This window comes from Xyrauchen texanus, chromosome 45 (genome assembly GCF_025860055.1).
Source record: "Xyrauchen texanus isolate HMW12.3.18 chromosome 45, RBS_HiC_50CHRs, whole genome shotgun sequence".
Taxonomy (NCBI): domain Eukaryota; kingdom Metazoa; phylum Chordata; class Actinopteri; order Cypriniformes; family Catostomidae; genus Xyrauchen; species Xyrauchen texanus.
This window is the reverse complement of record NC_068320.1, coordinates 19,834,197-19,857,630: the sequence shown is the minus strand read 5'-3', so window position 1 is coordinate 19,857,630 and position 23,434 is coordinate 19,834,197. Positions and strand designations below refer to the sequence as shown.

At 37.7% G+C, this 23,434-nt stretch overlaps 1 protein-coding gene across 3 annotated transcripts in view; it reads left to right on the top strand.

Moving 5' to 3' along the window:
* Positions 1-17,587, top strand: part of LOC127637553 (potassium voltage-gated channel subfamily D member 2-like) — a 175,278-nt gene extending 157,691 nt beyond the window's left edge. Inside the window, exons 3-7 of one of the 3 annotated variants that reach the window (XM_052118659.1) lie at positions 3,311-3,473; positions 6,516-6,614; positions 7,787-7,882; positions 11,341-11,582; positions 15,972-17,587. In XM_052118659.1, coding sequence (XP_051974619.1) covers positions 3,311-3,473; positions 6,516-6,614; positions 7,787-7,882; positions 11,341-11,582; positions 15,972-16,152 — 781 coding nt within the window. In that variant the 3' untranslated portion in view covers positions 16,153-17,587. Of the gene's footprint in view, positions 1-3,310; positions 3,474-6,515; positions 6,615-7,786; positions 7,883-11,340; positions 12,305-15,971 lie in introns of those variants that run through there. The other 2 variants (XM_052118660.1, XM_052118658.1) reach the window with 2 other exon arrangements.
* Positions 17,588-23,434: the final 5,847 nt, after the last annotated feature.

Below are 23,434 nucleotides of genomic sequence, written 5' to 3'. Positions count from 1 at the left end.
TCTTGGTTCATTTTACATTTCACATTTCTATACAGTATATAGGGAGTGCTTTCCTGTTTTCTTTGAGTACTATAGTATTTTAATGTTCTGCCCTTCTCTGATAATATTTATCCATCTCTCTTTCATCCTCTCTGTGTGTTTCATTGGAAATCGTATATCCCCTGTAATCTGCAGGAAAGTGTGAAGGCGTGTGTTTGGGTATGCATGCTTTTACAGCTGTTTACTTTCAGACATTGTAGCTGTTAAGATGCTCTCAAAGTGTCTTGCTGAGGAAGTGATAAATCCACTCTGTGTCTCCATGTAGGTTGTTTCCTCTTACATCAAGTTTTTCAGCAGGTAGACTGTATGGCTTGTGTTCAGCCATCATATTGAAACACCCTGTATATACATATGCATATTCATCTTATATCATGTCATATTCATGTCATGTGATATTAGAATTCTGTACTTACTTTCATATTAGCTTAAGATGTGCATACTTGAATGTATTGTATATCATCTTCCACAAGCTCAGCTGCTAGCTCATGGAGCTAGCAAAACCAAGGTCACAGGTTCAATTCCCAATATAGCTTGAATGCTTGAATAGCTTCTGTCAATTGCAGAAAAGTTAAAGCAGAACAGTAATAGATAGGTAAAGTTTGTCAAAACAAACTTTGATATGGGCTTGACTAAGCCTTGTCTGGAAGGTTAAACTAGTTTTAAAGGTTAAAAGTTAGACATTTCAGTAGCTAGATAGCTAGCTAGACAGACGGATGGACGGACGGACGGACGGATGGACAGACACGGATAGATGGACTGACTGACAGAAGGCAGATAGATAGATAGATAGATAGATAGATAGATAGATAGATAGATAGATAGATAGATAGATAGATAGATAGATAGATAGATATCTATCTATCTATCTATCTATCTATCTATCAATGGAGAGTCCCCATAAGGATAGAAAAGCAAACGTGTATGTGAGGCCAGTGTGGGTCAGCTGGGTTAATAGTGATGCTGTCATATGTAACTGAACTGGACAGCGAGCAGCAAGAAAATGACAAACGCAGAGAGCAAATTAGAGTATTTGCTGTCCCCTCTAGTTCACTTCATACAAACACACACACACCTGGCTGACTCAGAGCAAGGTCAATGGCTTTTATTACAGTCAGTAGGGGCGTGGAGTATTTGAATGCAACGCTCGAGACAATACACACACATTGCAGATAATAGCATGCCTCAGTGTGTGGATTTGGATTAGCAGCTACCGGCCAACATATTCATCATGTACACAAATCTAATTATGAGGATAATTGCCTACAAGGGACTTTATTGGTCCCTTATAATGAGTCTATTGTCTGTCGGTCCAGGGGATCACAAAGCTCTCTATTGATCAGTTGTGAATGCCATCATAGCTCATAAGACCATTAATATGGATATTTTTCAGCGCTCGGAATGACTGGGTCAATGACATCGATAGTGTCAACCACAGTACAATGCTGGAAATGAGAGCATTTTAACTCTTTGCATGTCTTGCTGTCTCTCTCTTCATCTCTCTCACTCTCTCTCTCTTTCTCTCTGACATTGTTAATTACAGCCGTTTAATTGGAGAAGTCAACTCTGTGTCATCCGTAATTATGGCACAGTCTTTGGGCCCCTTGAGCTCCTATACTCATCGCCATAATTCAATTAGAACTGCAGTTAGAGCACAAAGCCCCTCAGCGCTGTTAAAGACACGTTATACTCTCAGCTTTCCGAAATACACAATGTATTTGAAAGTTTTTCATTCATGTTTTTTTTTTTCTTCTTTAAATCAGCACACAGTGGCCCCAATATGTATTTGGACACTTACGCAACACTTAAAAGTGTCTGTATGTCATTGCACTAAATAACAAAATATCAAATCTCATCTCACCCCCCACTAAAAAAAATCAATTTGGGGCATTTAATTTACTTTCCAAATTAATTTTCAAAAACATAGTGTAATTATGGTGCATTCCCAAAAGCATGGTATTGTTATGGTAAATGTCCAAAAACACGGTATTACCATGGTACAATTCCACAAAAATGTTTATTATCATGGCACATCCAAAAACACAGTTTTACTATGGTACAAGTGCAAAATAAAATTGTATTATCATGGTACACATCCAAAAAACTTAGTATTACCATGGTACATGTCTAAAAGAAAGCATAGAATTAACATGATACAAAAACATGGCATTATCATGGTACATGCCCAAAAAACATGGTATTACCATGGTGCATGCCACAAAAAAAAAATGCTATGATCCTGGTTCATGTCCCAAGAAACATGGTATTATCATGGTGCATGCTTAAAAACATGGTATTACCATATTACCTTTTTTTTAAGTGCAACTTATAATACCATAGTACATTAAGTGAAAATTGTAAATTTTACCATCAAGATATTCATGTAAGACCTGTTAAACAACTGTTGATGAATTGATATGAAGCAGAACAGTGTTGATTTGGTTTCGATTATGAAACCTGGGACATTGCCAGATTGTGACAGAAATGGGCTGTGATTCATTAGCATGTTTTAAAAAGACAAAGAAGATGTGGTATGACAAAAGGGCTTGTTGCATGTTTGCTTGAACGAGAATAAAATCATGACAATCTTGTGTTACCAAGGCGACATGTTCATATCATGTATACTCCATTATAGGATGCTGTTATGTTGTATGGGGGGGGAAGAAAAAAAAAAAGAAAAGAAAGAAGCTTTTACACTACATTGTAGAGTGAGCGCTTGTTGGGTGCTGTATGGTTCACTAGTGCCTCCTAGTGGAATCATCTGACAAAGGAAATCGACCAAAGCTTGGAAAACATGAAGAATTGTGATATTGAAAAATGGCCTTGTGGAAATCAAACTTTGTCCTTTATGATTGTGGTTCTCAATCTCAACTAAGTTTGCTATCAAGTTTCTAAAGTAGAGCCACAGAACCTGAGCATTATACATGTTAACATGATTTTTGTGTTATAAAATCACTTGCTAACCTTATATGTGTGACGTTCTATCCAGTATTGCAATTTCATTGTCAGAATGATATAACCTTGTAATCAACTGTATCACACTAAAATCATGTAGAACAGATATATTTTTACCAGATCCCATTCACTTCTATTGTAAATGTTTTTTTGTAAACAAACGTGGGGTCAATCTAAATACTCCACATTTATCCTTGCAGCAAGTAAACCTTTTTTTATTGTAATCTTTGTCATTTTTTGCCTTGCATAGTTTGGTTTATGATTTTTGAGGGTGAGGATATGTCACGCAACCCACTGACTCTGTCCGTTTGTGTTTCAGATATGGAGACATGGTTCCTAAGACCATCATGGGAAAGATCTTTGGCTCAGTTTGTTCTCTGAGTGGAGTACTGGTGATTGCTCTTCCTGTGCCCGTCATTGTGTCCAATTTCAGTCGGATCTACCATCAGAGTCAACGTGCAGAGAAGCGGCGTGCTCAAAAGGTACCCTAAACCAACCACCCCAACCCCTTGCCCGGGTCTACAGCCTCTGATCACACAAAGTTCTAAGGAGCTGGTGTCAAATATAGATGTTCTTTTGAAATTCGGACAGGTCTGAGTGTGGCAAAGAGATTAGCCCATGACATGAACACAAACACAGAAAATGATGCTGGGATAGTGTTTAGTACAACTTGGCACAATATGCTTGTGACCCAGATGTCTGCACGCTGTGTGATGTGTGCTGTGTGTGTGTATGTCTCTGTGGTATGTTAACTGCAGGTCTCTATGGAACGATCATTTCTAGTGCATGCCTAGATCATCTCGTACTTCAACACAGACTGAAAAGAAAACAGACAGAAAGGAGAGACAGGCAAACAAATATTTTAAAGGGATAGTTTACCCAAAAAGGAAAATTCTGTCATGCTTTACTCATCCTCATTTTGTTCCAAACCTGTATGACTTATTTTTGTCTGTGGAAAACAAAAGGAGATGTTTGGCTTAAACGATTCTGTCCCCATTCACTTTCATTGTATGGAATAAAGTTGCATCAAATGTGAATAGTGGCTGAGGCTAACATCCTGCGTAGCATATTTTCCATAAAGACTTTTTATTTTTGGGTGAGCTATCCCTTTAAGGAAGAAATAAATGAAAAAGGGGAGACAAAATGGCCATGTACACATTGCAAAGTTATGGAAGTGACAAACACATACTGGAATTAATTCACTTAAAGGGATAGTTCACCCAAAATTTGTATTCTCTTATTATTTACTCACCCTCATGCCATCCCAGATGTGTCTTATTTTTCTTCTGCTGAACACAAATAAAGATTTTTGTCTGTGGGTCCTCTCAATGCAAGTTAATGGTGGCCAGACCTTTAAATCTCAAAGAATGACAAAGGAAACAAAAGTAACCCATAAGACTCCAGTGGTTCAATCCACAACTTCAGGAGCAATATAATTAATTGGGGTGAGAAACAGGTCAATATTTATGTTCTTTTTTTACCACAAACCTCCACTTTCACTTTTACATTCTTCTTTTGTTTTTGGCAATTCATATTCATTGTACATACCGCCAACTACTGGTCAGGGCAGGTCAAAGGTGGAGATTTAAAGAAAAAAAGGGACTTAACTATTGATCTGTTTCTCACCCACACCTATCATAGCATATCCGAAGACATGGATTTAACCGCTGGAATCACATTGATTACTTTTATGCTGTCTTTATGTGATTTTTGAAGATTCAAAATTCTGGCCACCATTTACTTGCATTGTATGGACCTACAGAGCTGAGATATCCTTCTTAAAATCTTAATTTGTTTTATGCAGAAAGTCATTCACATCTGGTATGGCTTGAGGGAGAATTAAAATTTTTTGGTGAACTATCCCTTTAAATCAGTGTTCCATGTGTATGTATGGAATCAAAATAAATAAATAAAAATGGACACATTGCCAACAGTTTCAACTGTTTGGTGGCAGACATTCAAATGTTTGTCCGTTTTTGGTAAACTGCCATTTACTTAGTTTCCGTGTTTTTATTATGGGTGAATCTAGGACATATATCCCCCCAAAAATTAAATAAAAATGAATTAAAAACATTATGTTGTGCCTTAAGAAAACACAAACACATTTTATAAAAACTTTCCCTCAAAATGTATGTTTACATTTCCCTCAAACATTTTTGTTATGTGTCCAGATAGTTTTCTGCATTTCTTATTATTAATAATGATTCATAATAGATTCGAATTACTGTAATAGAGATTTTTCATGGGCAGCGTTTTTCATGGACAGTACTAAGCATTCTGAATAGGAGTGATACTCGTATGTAGTGGGTACGTGGCCCGTGAAACCAAGTACAGAAAGACCAGATGCTTTTGTTTATGTAAGCTGTTCTCAAGAGGATGATCAGAATAAGTACAGTAGATATAGAGTACTGACATCACATCCTAACTCTTTAGAGCTACGTCTTCTCTTAATTTAGCTGTTTGAGACTGGTCAACCCATGGGAGACAAAAGCAGTTTAGATATTCCATTCCCAATATGAGCACACACACACACACACACGTAGATAAACAGTACACCAAATTCCCCCCAAAAACAACAGTCTGTTTTTATAATTATCCAGAGAAAGAAAGATTGAGAGTAAAACAGGGAGAGGGAAATGAGAGAGAAATGAATGAAGGTGGAAGAAAAGGGGGACAACGAATGTCCAAATGTCCAAGAAATCCACATACACTGCAAAAAAAAAAATTCTTAATCAGTATTTTCGTCTTATTTTCCATTAAAAAACAAATATATAATATACATTATATATCTATCTATCTATATATATATATATATATCCTTAAAACAAGATACATTTACACAAGAAGCTACATTTTGAAAGATGTAAGACTTGTTTTTTCATGTCTTGTATTCAGATTATTTTTCTTTCTCCATTAGCATTTTGTTTTTCTTGTTTTGAGCATAAACCCCTTTACATTTTGTTAGATCTATGGTTAGAATAAAAAAATAGAGTATGAAAACTAAACTTAATCCAATATATATTCTTTGAAAACAAGTGTTATTATTACAGATGCACCAATATACAAAATTGAAATTCTAGCAGTGCAAAGCTCACAAATGAAAACCTCTGTTGTCATTGTCACCCAATGTAATTTCACATAAGGACATGTTTTTCTGGCCGCTTTTGACAGGAAATAATTGGCCCTGATCATTGGTATTTTTTAACTAACTGCTTTTATCGGTCGATGCCTATTTTTGGGCATACATTGGTGCATCTCTACTTATTATTTCATGCCATTTTACTATTATTATTTTAAACAGTTATTTAACATTTTGTTATCTTGTTTAAATGATGTTTTGATATTTTTACAGTAAAACAAGACAAAATGCTGAATAAGAAAATATTTTTTGCAGTACAGAAAATTACACATTTCCATTCTTCATGTTGAACGTAAGCATGCAACCTCAATCACACACACATACACACACTTCATGAGAGGTGAAAGTGTTAGGCTGAACGCTCATGTGTTTATCCACTGAACAGAAAACCAGGCTTGCTAGAATTCATGCGGCGAAGAGCGGTGGTGCTAACGCTTATTTGCATTACAAACGCAATGGGATGCTGGCGGACACGGAGGAGGAGGTAACCGTGGAAACCAAGTCGCCGGGGTCTCTCTTAATGGAACGTGACATGATGGGCTGCGGCTGGTGCATGTGGAGCCCTCTTCCCCCTGATCTTTCACCTCTTTGTCAGGGGGCCGGGGTCCAGCAGGGCTGTCCCATTCAAATGCTTTCGTGTTGTATCTCTAACCGCTATCTCTCTCTTTATCTCTTTATCTGTCACTGTCTCGCTCTCTCTAACACCTAGACCAGGTGCACTCGCACCTCTTCCTGGTGGCTGGTCATGAGATTAAAAAACTTGTGACCTCTTGTCCAATGACAGTGCAAAGCATGTGGCTTGGCCTTGCGGGGGCCACGCCCATCCGCTCCAGTCCCAACGGGGCCCCCAACCCTTTGCTCCATCCTTCAACTACTTTCTTTTGGGTTTTTCTATTGTTTACCTTGTCTACTTGTTGTTTTAACTGCTTTTTCGACTACTTACCTGTGCTCCATGCATTTTTTAACATGCATTTTTGAGTGATTTATTCACGGCTGTCCAAATTGGCCTGTGCTCTTTCTCTCTTCATGACATCATCAGAACGCATCCCATGGAGGAATGAGATTGTCTGAACTGCATGTCGTTGATTGGCCAGCATCTTAATGGAGGGCAGGGTTGATGTGATGCAGAGACCACAGGGGCGTGTTTAATGGGTGTCTGTAGGGGGGTATTGTGACCCTTCATGGCACTTAGTAAACGGTGCCATAGTGGACTGCGTCACATTGAGTTCTGCTCTAAGGGACCAGAGAGTTTGAAATGGGTACGGTGGCCCTTTTGGTTCAAATACAGCAGATGCTTACTTTTTTTTATATTCAGAACAATTTTTAGTGCTGAGGCACTGTCTCTTGCTATTTGAGCCTTTTCTAAGGTACACATTTTATAGACATTTTTACAGTCTGAATATTCTTTGCACCTGTTGTCTGCTGTGTTTCAACTGAGAGCTATCCGTCATGTTTGTGATGTTACTAGAATATGACAGATTAATGACCAAGAGCCTACCGTTTTCACAATGACTCAAAAATTCTCCAACATTGTCTGAATGTTGCCGGATCATTGTGAGAACTCAAGCTTTGCTGTCAATCTTCTTGCCTTTTATCTCTTTGATTGGTCCTTTGATTGGTTGATAAGCTTTCAGTCTTTTCTGTATCTCCTATAAGGCATCAAAACAGGCAGGACAAGCTCTGGTATGCAAGACTAACCCCACTTTTGAGACCCAGCATCACCATCTGCTGCACTGCTTGGAAAAAACCACGGTAAGAACCTCAGGGTTTGGGTCCATTTCATCATATGGTACATTCTTCACTCTATCTTCCTACAATATCCTCCATTTGACATGTTTGTTTATTCTGGAAGAAGCCAGTACAATAATTGGAAGCTGTTTTCTCTTCAAAGTTATTTAATTTTGGTTCATTTTGATAGGCTATAATGTGTCCTGAGAAAAGGTCACTAAGCACCTCTGTGAGAAACATTATGAGGGCCTTCTACTCATTTTACGGTGCTACATCACAGTTTTCAGGACGAAACATACTCTACACAAGTACTTGAATGCAGATGTGAGCGCTTGGCCATCGTATTGCCAACATGCAGTCTGGATGAACATGCTTAACATGAGTTCTTGCGTTACTGTGGCAAATCTCAATACACAAGGGGATGATAGACTAACCATCAAACGTCTGTGCCATTAAACTGGATGTGTTATTATTCAGGTAAGTTGCTATAAATATATTTACTTTAACTTACTTGAGTTGAAAGAGAAAATTCACCTTAAGAGTGGACAGTTCACACTGGTCTCACATAGATGCTTGGGTAGAGTATGTTTTTGCCTTAAGGATAAATACAGGTAGCCTACATTTAAATTGATATTATGTTTGGGATTTAGCATTAGCATTAGCAACAAACAAGACACATACCATGAAAATGGCAAGGCAGATCTGATGTGGCTTTTCATTTTCACAGAACCAAAGCCTAAAACATTTAACACTAATTAAAATTGTATCACTGTCTTCTAGTTTTATTTTTCTCAGCTGTTTTTATTTACTACCTTATAAAATTATCCTGTCACCACAGAGTCTCGAGTAAAGGCTTCAATTTATTCAACATTTGCAAAGCTAGCAGTAGTGGACTGCTTCTGCAACTCAGTGCTTTTGGGACTGCCACAAATAAATAAAATATTTCTCAAGTGAATTCATTAGTCAGATACAGTTATGAAATTGACTACTGTCATACTCTGAGAGAAAAAACTGACAGTGGCTTTCATAGGGTACTAGACACTCATGGTAATTCCCAGTATCCTGCTAAGGATACAGGACTGTTTGGGACACAGGCAAAGCTACAGTGAATTTTTGCCTTTGATCTTTGTTTAGGCTGGTTCACGTTATTGAAAGCCTATATGATATTTGTTTTAGAGACAAACGGCTCACATGTAATTGATAGAATAGAATGTAATTGAAACTATGATAGCATAAGAGAGCATAATACAGGCAAAGTAAAAAAATAAATAAATAAATGAAATTCCCCAAGTGGCCAAAAAAATACAGTGATAATGCAGATTTTATAAACTGTACCCCCCAACCCAAACCCTAAACCTAACCATCAGTGGATTAAAAATTTAATGTTAAATGTTAAAGAAAGAAATGCAACCTCCGAGTCGTGCTCTTCACTGATTATGCAAATGCATTTACCTGATTTCAACGCATCCTATTCTACTGACGCAATGCGCTTTCGGTCATGCCGCAAGGAAAGGTAAACTTGCTGGAGCAGATGAAAAAATCTGATAGGAGGTGCCGCTTGTCAGTGAGTTGGCGTAGTGTGGCCAATCCTAGGGTACTGGAACTCTCGCAAACAACAAGCTGACTTCCTCTGTAATCATGTTTTCATGTAGCTTAACTGGTAGTGTAGGGTGCTAGTGTAACCGGTCCTGTTTGACCCACTCCGAGCGGGATTCAAACTGGTGTAAGCTGGAATGGGAGGCAGGTGGGCTAACAAGGAGGCTAAAGGCTACAGCCTCTAACGTCATTCGCTACTGAGCCTCTTGAGGATAGGGGAGTGAGGTTAACACATACCGCACAGCTATCACGTACCAGCTGGCTCCCGTTACACTCAACCCCCTAAACCACACCCCCAATCCGGGTCACGGCACCATTTTAACTGGTCCTGCTCGATCTGCTGCTGATTGCCATAAAGTGAGGTGGACACGCTAATAAGGAGGCTAAAGGCTACAGCATCTAGTCTCAGTCACTAGTGCGCCTCTTGAGGCTAGAGGAGTGAAGTTTACATATAAAATACAGCTATCACATACCAGCTGGCTCCCATTACACTAGCAATGCCGAAGTCATGGGTTTGATTCCCAGGGATTCTTTAAAGGGCACCTATTATGGCATTTTAAATGTTCCTAATATTGTTTTGGGAGTCCCCAACAACAGTTTTACACGCATACAATGACAAAAAACACTTTTGTTGTCTTATAAATGCATTTATGTTTACCTGATTTGCTCACCGACTCCCAAATGATTCGTCCAACGACTAATTTTTTCCAAACCCCTCCTTTGGCCAGATGACCCAGTCAGTTGTGATTGGTATACTCTGTGCAGAGATTGTCGGAAACGGAACACCCATCACCGCTTTGTAGTAAAAAAAATCTAAATCAGAGAAGGAATTTGAGTTGATTTATGTTAGCGATCATAGCCCAAAGTTCGGTGGTAAACACCCAATCAGTTATTGTTTGCGTTAGCCCAACACATAAACATATTGATAAAGCACTGCATTACTACAAGTTATTGCTCTATTCTTTATGACAACTCCAATAACATCGACAAACATTTCACATATTTCAAAAAAATTGACATTGGAGACCTAGAAGCTGCGCTGAGCGTAACGTACACAACACACACAAATACTTATTAAGCATGCTAAAAAACACATAAAAGCAACAATTATTAATAATACTTACAGGTTGTGATTCGGAGGAGGAAGCTGATCCAAATAAACTTGGTACTGAACCTTCCTTCAGTATCAACCGGCTCATGAATCCACACTTGAAAGCATTCATGTTCAGTAAAGCAATCGTCATTAAAATGACGCTGAACACAGCACAAGGTTCGGGCTATACTTGTGTGGTATAGTTGTAAATATAAACTCTAGTCACTGATTCTTCACATGCTCGTCCCTGGGCAGTGAAAAAAGGTCGCTTTTGATACGCACTTCAGAACACAGCGTCTTGTTGTCGACATGATGTTTTCAAGTTTTCCCTGGTGTCTGCGCGCGCAATGAGTGGGCGCGGCCAATTTGATAATTTTTCGTCTTGACGTCACAACGAAAAGGAAAATGACTCATTGGAAAATTGATTCATTAAATTGACTCAGAGTCGACTCCTACTTTTGAGCGACAATAACTTTTTTTATGGTGAACTTTCATATATAAAACTTTGCAGGATGTTTTTGTTCACTTAAATCTATGTTACACACTACATGAAAGGTAATTTTCAAAATTCCATAATAGGTGCCCTTTAAAAAATTACTAGACTCTAAACTTTACATGTGTGCCTAGTTAGGACAAGGTGTTGCTCTTGTAGGATGTCAAGTACTGCTCTTGACATCCTACAGTAAGTAGAGTAAATGAGTTCCAAAATCAAACCTTTATTATTTCATTCAGGTCACAAAAATGATGCCAAATCATAATAAAGTGATAAATACGTCCTGTTTATCTTTCTCAGAACCATGAATTTGTGGACGAGCAGACCTATGAAACAAGCTGCATGGAGGTTTCCATGGTGAAGCCGTCCATGTCCCGCTCCTCCTCACTGTCCTCCTCTTCACACGGGCTCTCCTCCTGCTGTTCGCGCAGAAACAAACAAAAGAGCTTTAACGTGCCCAATTCCAACATGGCCGGCGGTCGCAGGGGGAGTATACAGGAGCTCAGCACCATCCAGATCAGAGAGAGACCGCTGAGCAACAGGTACACAAACACACACACACATGAACACGTACAGGGAGGAGATCTGGAACTCTACCCCCAGACCAGTATGCACAAAATCACAAACAAACACTATTATAATTACGGTAGGGGTGAGAAAAATCTGTACTGGTGCAAAAGACTCTTTAGTATGCCGATGGAAGACTGTGAGAACAACTCACCTTAGCACCCCAACTGACAGACACAAGGTGAATCTGCCTGCGAAAGTATTCCTGAGCACATCTGCTCAAGCCACCGACATTTGGACAGATCTTCCCACAGTATATATACGTAGTTCTATATAACTTCTGTATTTTATCACATTATGATGCCATATTAGATCTCATTTTACAGCGTGTGATATGAAAATAAATGTAATGCATTCAATGGAGATGTCCAAGCATCCTAAAGTACAATTTAAGAACTATTGCTCGAACATGGTTTCACAGAGATATGTTAATGTGATTCTTTCTCTATTAGTGGCCTCTGTTTTCTTTCAATTGTCTTAGTATTTTCATTCCACTGTGATGGCCATTTCTTTGATGTTGTAACAATGCTCAGACGGTATAAGAAGGAAACTTACAGCTGATCGGGGAGACAGTCTAACTTGGTCTCTCCATCAGAATAGTGTGTCAACTGTTATTGATGCGATTCTCTATACAATTCATTTTCCATTCTACTGTTTGTATATTTAATTGTGTAACTTAATAAATAACTTTGCTTGCTCGAAAGGTTTTAGCGATATTTCCTTTTATTATTGATTTGAATGCTATAGTGATTCCAACATTTATTCACTCATAAATCACAGTAGATAGTGAATTAATACTATATACGTTTAGACCTTTGTACAATTAGCTCTAAACCTCTGAAATAGGTCACCCACTTCCTGGTAAACCACAGAGGCTCTCATTCACAATTTTAAACTTTAGTGGTCCCTGAATATTGAACTTTACGCTTTCCATCTACTCTCCAAAAGTACTGTCCTTTAAACAATTTAAAGATTATATATTTGCAACAACTTAAAATGGATAGTTAACACGAAAATGAAAATTCTCTCATCGTTTACTCACCCTCATGCCATCCCAGATGTGTATGACTTTTTTCTTCTGCTGAACACAAATCTCAGCTCTGTAGGTCCATACAAAGCAAGTGAATGGTGGCCAGACCTTCGAAGCTCCAAACATCACATAAAGGCAGCATAAAAAGTAATCTAAATTACTCCAGTGGTTAAATACATATCTTCAGAAGTCTTATGGATTACTTGCTGCCTTTATATGCTTTTTGGGGATTCAAAGGTCTGACCACATTCACTTGCATTGTATGGACCTACAGATCTAAATTATTCTTCTAAAAGTCTTTGTTTGTGTTCAGCAGAAGATGGCATGAGGGTGAGTAAATGATGAGAGAATTAAACATTTTGGTTGAATTATCCCTTTAACTGGAGTCAGATTTATTTTAAAGAATAGTTAATCCAAAAATTATCATTCTCTCATCATTTACTCACCCTTATGTCATCTCAAACTCAATGACTTTCTTCCACGGAACACAAACAAAGATATTTTCATGGAGATATGATGTCTGTTGTGCATACAATAAAAGTAAAAGGTGATCAAATGTTTAAGCTCATAATCCATAATCAGTGGTTTAATCCATGTCTTCTGAAGCTACAAAATGTAACTCCTTTTTCAATGTACATCTTACTATTGCAGTCTCTATCGTCTCTGCAGATCGTATCGCACGATCACTATTTCAAGCTTGATTACACTTCCTAGTGCTTGATGTATGCGCAGAGCTCTAGATGGCGCTAGGAAGTGTAATCAAGCTTAAAACATGTTTGTCAAGGAGACTTCAAGATTTATAGTGAAAAAGGAGACACATTTTGGGCTGTTCTCACCCAAAATCAATTGAATCGCTTCAGAAGACATTGATTAAACTACTGGAGTTTTATGTATTGTTTTTATGCTGCCTTTATGTGCCTTTTGGAGTTTCAAAGCTTCACCATTCACTTGCATTTATATTTTTCTTCTAAAAATCTTTGCGTTCTGCTGAAGAAAATAATCTGAGATGAGTGAATTAAAATTTTTGGATGAACTATTCCTTTAACACTTAAAGGGGTCATGTCATAAGGAATAAAATTGTCCTTTATAATTTGACATATAAGAGGTCATTGTACAAAAAAAAATACCCAGAATTCAAAACTTCCTTTTCAGACCAAAAACAAACATTTATTGTTTCCACTCTGAAAAAAAAACGATTAATTGGTGTGGTGTTCATTAGAATATCCCCACCTTCACAACATACGTAATCATCACAGAGAATTGATAAAGAGAGAGTGGCTGAGGTATTCCAACACTGAAGGTGGCACTATTATTACTATAGTTTGCTTTTAACCAACAAAAAGATTAAGATGTCAAGTAAGGTCCCCAGACGTTGTTGTGTTCCTGGTTGTGGAAAATCTGCATCTCTGCATAGACTCCTGAAAGATCCCAACATTAGGAGTGAGTGGCTTAAATGTATTTAAACAAAGTTCCTGAATGCGTCAATGTGGGATTATACGTTTGTTCGGCACACTTCTCTATGGACTCTTTTGAGAACTATTATGATTCAGACTTTGCAAAGAAACTTATATTGAAAGATGGAGCAGTGCCAACTATATTGGACACGACAGTAATCCCGGTGAGTAACAAATTTAATACTACTGTTTCATCTGTCTGTGTTTGTTTTATATGTAAGGAATTATATAGTCAGCCCTATTTATCTCAAAATAAACCATGATCAGCACTCCAAAGTGAAGCGGATCGTGCTTATTACATGGTCAATTATAAGAAATACAAAATTGCTCACGAAAATGGATTTAAAATGAAATTATTGTATTATGTTAAGAGAATGCACTTGTGGCGTCCAACGAAAGACAGTGGTGAATTATATGCTAGTAAGGTTGCCAGCTGTCCCGTATTAGCCATGACGTCTAGTAATTTGGCCCAAAAGAATGCATCGGGATGCTCACTGTCCCATATTTAAGCAGCAAACTATTGATTTGGGCCCCTTCCTCAGTTGACCAGAGAAACGGGGTCTCCCCACTCGGCGAACAATCCTGTATTGAAGTGGCGTAACCACAGTTTATCTGGATTATTTTCACTGTTTTTAGCTTTATAAAGCATTATTGTATCACCATACATTTTATGCCTGATAATATAAGTATTGGGGAGCAACATTGTGCCGACTTTGTCGAAGAACTTTACTAGTTTGATTGTGTGCTTCACATAAATTGGGACATATAGCGATCAATGATTGCCTGGATTGAGAGATTTTAGGGGATTTTGTAAATCGCTTGCATGTTTTTATTCCTTAAAAAAAAAAGTTTCATACTAGTTATAGAAGGCGCCGTTTGCTCTGCAAAGATGTTAGCCAGTCATAACAGTGGGCGTTTATATTGAAGTCTTAAAGGAGAAGTAGCACAGAAACCAAGCGTTTCAGACAGAGGGCTGGGACAGAGTGGAAAAGGTCATGTTATATGACATTCTGGCTGTTTTTTGTTTATAGATGATAAGTGAACCTCAAGGAAATAATAAAATAAAATAAAACTGCATGACTTGACCCCTTTAATAGTATGTAGACTGCAGTGCACTCTACAATGTAAATAGTATAGAGTATGAAGTTTAAAGCATAATGCTGCATGCAAAAATATGGAGTGCACATTATGCAGTTTGGAGGGCATAGTACTTAGTATGCAAAATATTAAGTACATGGTATGCAGGGTACAGTGCCTAGGTCATAGTATGTATAGTATTTATTTATACAGTGTTTAGTGCATAGTTTGTAATGGCTAGTGTAAAGTATGTAAAAGACTACTGCACACACGTACCACTGTCATGTTATCAATACAGAGGGTATATGAAGGCCCAAATTTGTGGCTGTTTTAGTGTTTTCTGCACTGATTTTTGAGGTAAAATCTGCAGAATTCTGGTAAAATAGTAAAATGCGTAGAACGGAGATGAAAGAACTGGACTCTCATTGGTAGCTGAAAGTGTTCATAAATTAGAAAAAATAAAGTGTAAAATTAAATATTGAATATCCATTTATTAATATTTAATATTAATATTGAATATAGATGAACACACACAGGCGTGGAATGTGTACAGCTTTATGAATGAACGCCGTTCCAATTCTTTGTAAATCTGTGGAGTTCTTGCACATAGATTAGTGTGGGCATGTGGAACTGTTCCCATAGTGATTCATGCTGTTGGAATCCTGTAAAGCTCCGGTTGTGGCACTCCTACCATGCCAGAATACTCTGGGACGCTCTCATGATTCCTACCAACAGCTGTGGAAATTTGCTCATCAGCTGGATATCATTCTTACCCTCCTTTCTTTCCTTCTCTTTCAATGCAGCCGATCCAGTCTCAATGCCAAGTTTGAAGAGACGGTACCCCTTAACTCGGAAGAGCCCTCCTACATCACTGCTGCAGTCATCAGCATGCCGACTCCGCCTGTGACCACACCCGAGGGAGGAGACTCTGCCAGCTCACCCAACTTCTTACAAAGCAACATTGTTAGGGTGTCGGCATTATAGACCATCCACAGTGACTATTAGCCATTTCATTTGATGAGTGGACACTGGAACAGGAGGGATTGAGAGTGCCCCTTGTGTATTGAAGAAGGCATTGCAGCAGGATGGGCCGTAGCTGGACCTTTTTATTTATCAGCTCCTGTCTAAAGCTCTGCTTCTCTGTACCGGGATGTCAGAGCCACTACTAGGCCCATCACGTCATTTGATCAACACTTGGGTCAACAGGCTTTCACTCAACCCATAAAGGAAATCAATGACAATAATTACCATTGTGGTTACTACTCCTATAATTTTTGAATATTGTGTGTCTTTGAATTTGTTGTCTTAAATTTGGTGGGATGGTGAGGTAATTACGAGGAAAAGGGAGTGTACCAGCAGGGCAGGATTCTACAGTAGGATAGTATTGGTTTTAGACAGTGCTTCATACACACCAATACTTCAAACTCTACAAAGAAAAGCTGGGCTCTACTAGGATGTGCATTCGAATGCTTTTCTGTGCGAGCGTGTGTGTATGATAAAGATTAATCTCTTGCATGTTTTTCATTTGTAAGTCTTTTTTCAATTCGGCATGAGCAATAATGATTGGCTTAACCCTGAACCATTCAGTTACCATGTCACTATTCCATAAAATTTTGTAATGCTTGGTATTTTTTCAAATCAAAATTGATAACAGAAGAACTTTTGTAGCAAGAGCTCTTTTAGTCTTACTGAATTCACTGTTGTGGCTTCTTTTTCTGCTCTCACAATGTGAATAAGAGCACAAACACTGCTGTCTTGTGATCTAGGCTCCTGAATTCATGAACAATATCCCATCAATTATTCTATTGGACTACACTTGGGATCTGTAGTTTTTCTCCCCAAATCCTCCCTTGCAGGGGTGCTTTAAATCATTATTTTGATCTTTCTTCACTTCTAATCCCTATTAGCATCCTTTATTGTGGAAATGTTTCTTAAAGTTATAGTTCACCCAAAAATTTAAATTCTCTTATCATTTAGTCGCCCTCATGCCATCCCATACAGTATGTGTATGACTGACTTCTGCTGAACACAAACAAAGATTTTTAGAAGAATGTCTCAGCTCTGTTGGTCCTTTCAATGCAAGGGAATGGTGATCAGATGTTTGTATCTCCAAAAAACATATAAAGGCCACATAAGTGGTCAAATCCATGTGTTCAGAAGTGTTATGATGGGTGTGGGTGAGAAACTGATCAATATTTTTTACTAGACAAAACTAAAAACTAATTAACTGGACACAAAAAAAGTCATTTTTACCATAAATCTTCAATTTCACTACATTTTGAAAGTGAAAGTGGAGATTTATAGTAAAAAGGACTTAAATATTGATCAGTTTCTCACCCCCACCCATCATATAGCTTCTGAACACATGGATTTAACCACTGGAGTCTTATGGACTTTTATGTGGCCATTATGTGATTTTTGGAGATACAAACATCTGGTCACCATTCCCTTGCATTGTAGGGACCAACAGAGCTGAGATATTCTTCTAAAAATCTTTGTTTGTGTTCTGCAGGAGAAAGAAAGTCATACACATACTGTATGGGATGAAGAGATTTTTAATTTTGGGGTGAACTCTCCCTTTAAGTCAGGGATAGTTAACACACAAAAAACTCAATATTTTTAAAATGCAGTAAACACAGACATATTTTGGTTAACACAACCTCTGCTCACATTCTCTCCCACCCCTGTTGTGTTCACTCCTTGTCTGGACTGATGGGATGTTGTTTATTTTCGTATTCTTTTCTGAATAGTACAAAGCAAAGCTAAACGGAAAAGGAAACACCTTTTGAATTTCAAAATCTGGATATTTTGTCTGACTTTCTCACATTGACAGTGGAAGCTTGCGGACTTGAGCTCAAATGCTAGCCATTCAATTTTATAATCCAAATTGTGCGAGTTACCTGTGAAAAAAAACAATGTGCTGATTTATTATCTTTGTTAAAATTCCAATATTGTGCATGTTGTCGTGAACAGCCTCATCATTTCTTTGCCTTCTCATTACACAAGTGATGTACTTTAATCTGCAAATATACATGCCATTGGAAAGACACATAGTGACATATAACGGGGCATCAATGGTTAACATGCACCCAAGACCAACTAGTGGAAAAGGTTTTGGATATATAGTGATCTAGTGATAACAAACAATTTCCACTTTGATTCTGATGATTGTTTTGCAGATTATTTTACCACCATGATCATCCACACCCACTCAGTGTTATATATTCCCAAAAACCATCTGCTCCCGAAAGATGAATTAATCATCTTTCCTCTGCCGTTTGATGTCTGGAATTAGCATTTAATGTCAGAAGATATTTTTTATTATATTCTTTACACTGATGTCAGTGCAATTTATTATGCCGAGGGGCTCTTTATGTGCCTCACTGAGTACACACACAGAGACACACACACACACCACTGCCCTCCTGCTCAATGCCTGCACTCATTCTTGCTTTACCATGTGACTTATGCAACAAAATTCTTTTTTGTAAAGATATGCTTTGTATTAAAGGGTATACTGGGGGTATAGAATCGCACAAATGCATATTTTTAAAACTCAAATGGTGTTGATTATATATAATAAATGTATTTCAGTTGTACAGTAGGCCTACTTAAAAAGAAACATAGCTGAAAAATAAAAGAAAGTGTTGCTAGTGCACCTGTGCTGTAAATTCGTTCTTCGGTGTAGTGAAATTTATTGCAGTTTCTTAGTTTTTCCTAATTTGTCAAGGACAGACATTTTGATGTCTCACTGTTTACTTTATGGCTTTGAAGAATTTTGTTCCTGTTTTGAGGGAAACAGGAATGACTGAGTGCATGTGCTCACGAAGAGTTTCATCATCGCCCAGACAACACGTGTTTTTCTTTTTTCTTTCCTTTTTTTCTTTCACTTTAAAAAATGACTTCCTGTTTGTGATATAATGTACATTTAAATGACTACCAGGATGATGACGGTCTTTTTGGAATTTGTTACAGCTTGTTTTTTGGACATTAAAATACATGAATTATTGACAAGCTATGGGAAAAAATACAGATAAGTTGTTTAGTCTGGTGCAGTGTCTATAAATAAATAGAAATAAATAATTGTCCTATTAAAATACAGATACAAAAACAGCTGTTGTATTGTGATCATTGAAGCCATATCTCACAGTGGAAAATTTTATCAATCTCAATTTTCTTGTCACTGCATATTAAATCATTTTAAAAGACCCTTTAGCCACTTTCATTATATGGAAAAGAGTGCTCAGGGGATATTCTCCTAACTTCACCTTTTTATTCCACAGAAAAAGTTGTACAGGTATGAAATGACATGAGAGTGAATAAATAATGAAAGAATTCTCATATTGGGTGAACTATCCCTTTGACCAAGAAACCGTTGTATTTATATATGTTTTAGTTTTGATCTTTATTCTCTTCCATTCATAGATGGGTGGCAAGTCCTCACTGTCATTTTGACAATTTCACACATGTTCCTCAGACGGCATGTTTATGGGACCCACTTTAATGTGGGTCAACCAAATCAGTCTCACACTCTACAGGCACTTTTCATGATTAAGTTACACATTAGCTTTCTAATGGGATGACCGCTCATCTCTTCATTATACACTGGAGTAGAGGGATAAGGAGGGCCAACAGGGGGTTGCACCTATTTATCGCACTTGCACAGAACAAGCCCACCACAGGGCTGTGGTGAGCTTCCAGCAGGTGAGCGATAGGGGTACACATTAGCATATTTTCCATCAGACCGAGGGTAATTGAGATGTTTGAAGTTGGTTGTTGGAAGAGACAGTATCTGAGCGAAGCGGAAGGAATCGGTGAGGGGGACGACTTCACCGCACACAGGGGAGATATTGAGGTCGAACATCATACAAGTTGCAGCTGGCCGGTTGCGAGCTCTCTATTTTTGCAGGGAGGTGAAAGGGTAATAGTTTTGATACAAATTGGCTAGTTGTATTGTACTCGGTGAAAGGAAAGGAAAGGGAGACTAACAAATTTAAGGTCATAAAACGTTGTGGATGTGGGAACATGAAAATATCCAGTTATCTTAACGTTAGTAGAACGTTATTTAAAGGGATAGTTCACCCAAAAATGAAAATTCTCTCACCATATACTCACCCTCATGCCATCCCAGATGTGTATGATTTTTCATACATGAGAATGTATGAGAATATCTCAGCTCTGTAGTTCTACACAATTCAAGTGAATGGTAGCCAGAACTTTGAAGCTCCAAAAAGCATATAAAGGCAGCATAGAAGTAATCCATAAGACTCCAGTGGTTAAATCTATATCTTTAGAAGTGATATGATAGGTGTGGGTGAGAAACAGATCAATATCTGAGTCCTTTTTTACTATAAATTCTCCTCCCTGCCCAGTAGGTGGCAATTTGCACAAAGAATGTGAATTGCCAAAAACAGAAGAAGAAGAATGTGGAAGTGAAATTGGACATTTCTAGTAATAAAGGACTTAAATTTTGATCTGTTTCTCACCCACACCTATCATATCGCTTCTGAAGATATGGATTTAACCACTGGAGTCGTATGGATTACATTTATGCTGCTTTTATGTGCTTTTTGGACCTTCAAAGTTCTGGCCACAATTCAGTTGCTTTGTATGGACCTACAGAGCTGAGATATTTTTCAAAAAATCTTAATTTGTGTTCAGCAAAAATAACACATCTGGGTTGCATGAGGGTGAGTAAATAATGAGAGAATCTTGTTTTTTTTTGGGTGCACTATCCTTTTTCTGTGCCACCAATCAGAACTGCATAAATAAACAATGTTTTTAAAGTAATCTAGTTTAAAGTACAATGTTTTCTCCAAACATTGTGAGAACTTTTATAGAATGCGATTTACATTATAAATGATGTTCCCTTAACTTTATTTTATCAACGACTGTTTCTAACCTTTACATAATGTTACTTTTAGATGGGATGATAGAACTGGCGCTTTTTTTTTTCTTTCTTTTCTTTTTTTTTTTTTGCGACAAATGGCATAAGACACAAAGTCAACCAATCTCGATTGCATTCTTGGCTGAAAAGAAAATTAGCTAAGAGTGCTTTCATCAGACTGATCTTACAGTGAATTTGACAGCAGTAGGTCTAAAGTTCTTCAGCTGAAATCGGTCTGTGCTTCCTGAAATTCAAACTATTACCCCATTGACTGAAGCTGGAAGTGTTGCTGAACGAATGGGCATTTGAGAGCTCCAGTTTCTGGGTGAAATGACCACAAAGTGGCACCAAAATGAAGTTGTTTTTAGTTGTAAATGATGTAATACAGTCAACAGAAATGCATAGAGTATTAACCATACATCCTAAACGTAATGTCATTGGAGTAAAATATTAATTTTAGAGTATAAGAATTTCCACAGGACCACAACACATGTCATGGGGCGCCAGCACACCAGCATCCCATGCTGGGAACGAGCATTCAAAAATCCACAATTCTGGTCTTCTCAACAGGAAAGGGAAACAGACATAAGGCCAGCTCTACAGTCTATCTCTTTCTCTCTCTCTTTGTCTCTCAAAGGAGATGAATAGTGAGTGGGGGGGTTAGCAATGAGAGGAAACAGTATGTCTTTTGTAGGCTAGTATGACGGTGATCTTGTGTGCTCCTCTCTTTCATAAATCAGCAGTGAGCTTTGGGGGAAAGAGGAAGCTTAGAGGAGAATTTCTAGCTGTCCCTAAGCTGCTATAACATATTGGCATACTAGTCATACTATTTCTGTAGTATGCCGTATGTATAGAGTAATGTGCACAAACTGAATTTTCTGTATGCATGTAATATTCAGATTACCAATTACCTTTGCCAAAATGTTGACTTTAAGACATTTTTAAACAAAATGGGATGAAAATAATAACTGGATGCCACTTTCTGAGTTAAACACATTGTCATGTGACATTGTAACAAACATATTGAGATCATGTGACAATAATGTATACTACTGCTTGAAAAGTTGATTGCTGCAATGCATTTTATTTCCCTTGCTCTGTGTATGCAGTGTATTTAGTACGCAATGTAGCATACTACATATTTAAATGTTATTGCTGCATAATGTGTACTGTTGTACATACTATTTTTAGAAAGTAGGAACTATGCGGTGTATACTGCAACAGTATGCATTAAGCAGTGTATGTAGTAAGCAATGTAGCATACTACATATTTGAATTTGATCCCTGAATAATGCATACTATTTCACATCTAGTTTTTAAAATTAGTAGGAAGTATGCTACTTTGACATACTATTTTTATAAATAGTAAGAAGTATGAAATGTATACCACAGTATGCAGTGAGCAATTTATGTAGGAAGCAATGCTGCACATTTGAATTTGAATGCTTAATAATGTATACTACATAAAATACTTATTTTTTAACTAGTTGGAAGTATAAAGTCAGGGGCCGTTTTATGATTTCTGAGGCCCCAAGCAACCAACCAAGCTGTGGCCCCATTTTGAAAAGATTTGCTTAAAAAATGGCATTTATTTTAAATCATAATTTTAAATACATTCTATCAATCATTGTAGTCAAGTTTAAATTTATATATAGTAAATACAAATAAATAAATACAATTAAACAGGGTGTGCAAACCTCACCCAGTAGCAGTTTGGAATTCAGTTGCTATTTATTAATTTTGTCAGTTTCCATTATAACATGATACAGTATTATTATTACTTTGAGGATTTGTTGTATACAATAGTAATATATTTCTGTCTTATTTACTTTACTTTCACCTGGAGTTTATATTCTTAAACTGAGGCTGTATTTTATGTAAGCATTGTAGGCAACATTCGCAATTAACAATAAACATACAAAGCACGGAGGTCCCTCAACACACTAGAGTAGGACAAAATCATTGCTGTTTATCAAGCGCTGAAACTTTGCTTGTTGCAGATCTGGAATAATGTGAAACATTGTAACAGTCACCTCTTTGCCACCTGAACTTGTTCAGAACGTTAAACCTTTGTGACACCAACCTAGACACAGTTCAACGACTGATACAGAACGCAGGTGTCTCGGCATGTGTTTTTTTTAAACCTGAAGCTCTTATTAACTTGACACTAACAGTGTCTAAAAATGTGCCAGTCCTCCGTGTGACACTGAAAAAACATCGAGACGCGGTGCAGCAGGTATGGACGTTCATCCAGAGCGTTTACACAGGAAATCAATGGAAAAACATAGCAGACGAAGGGTAAAATACGTTCGGTGTGAACAGCCCCTAACGCAACCATTTGCGCATATCGCGTAACTGTGAGTGAGAGCGCGTGCGTGA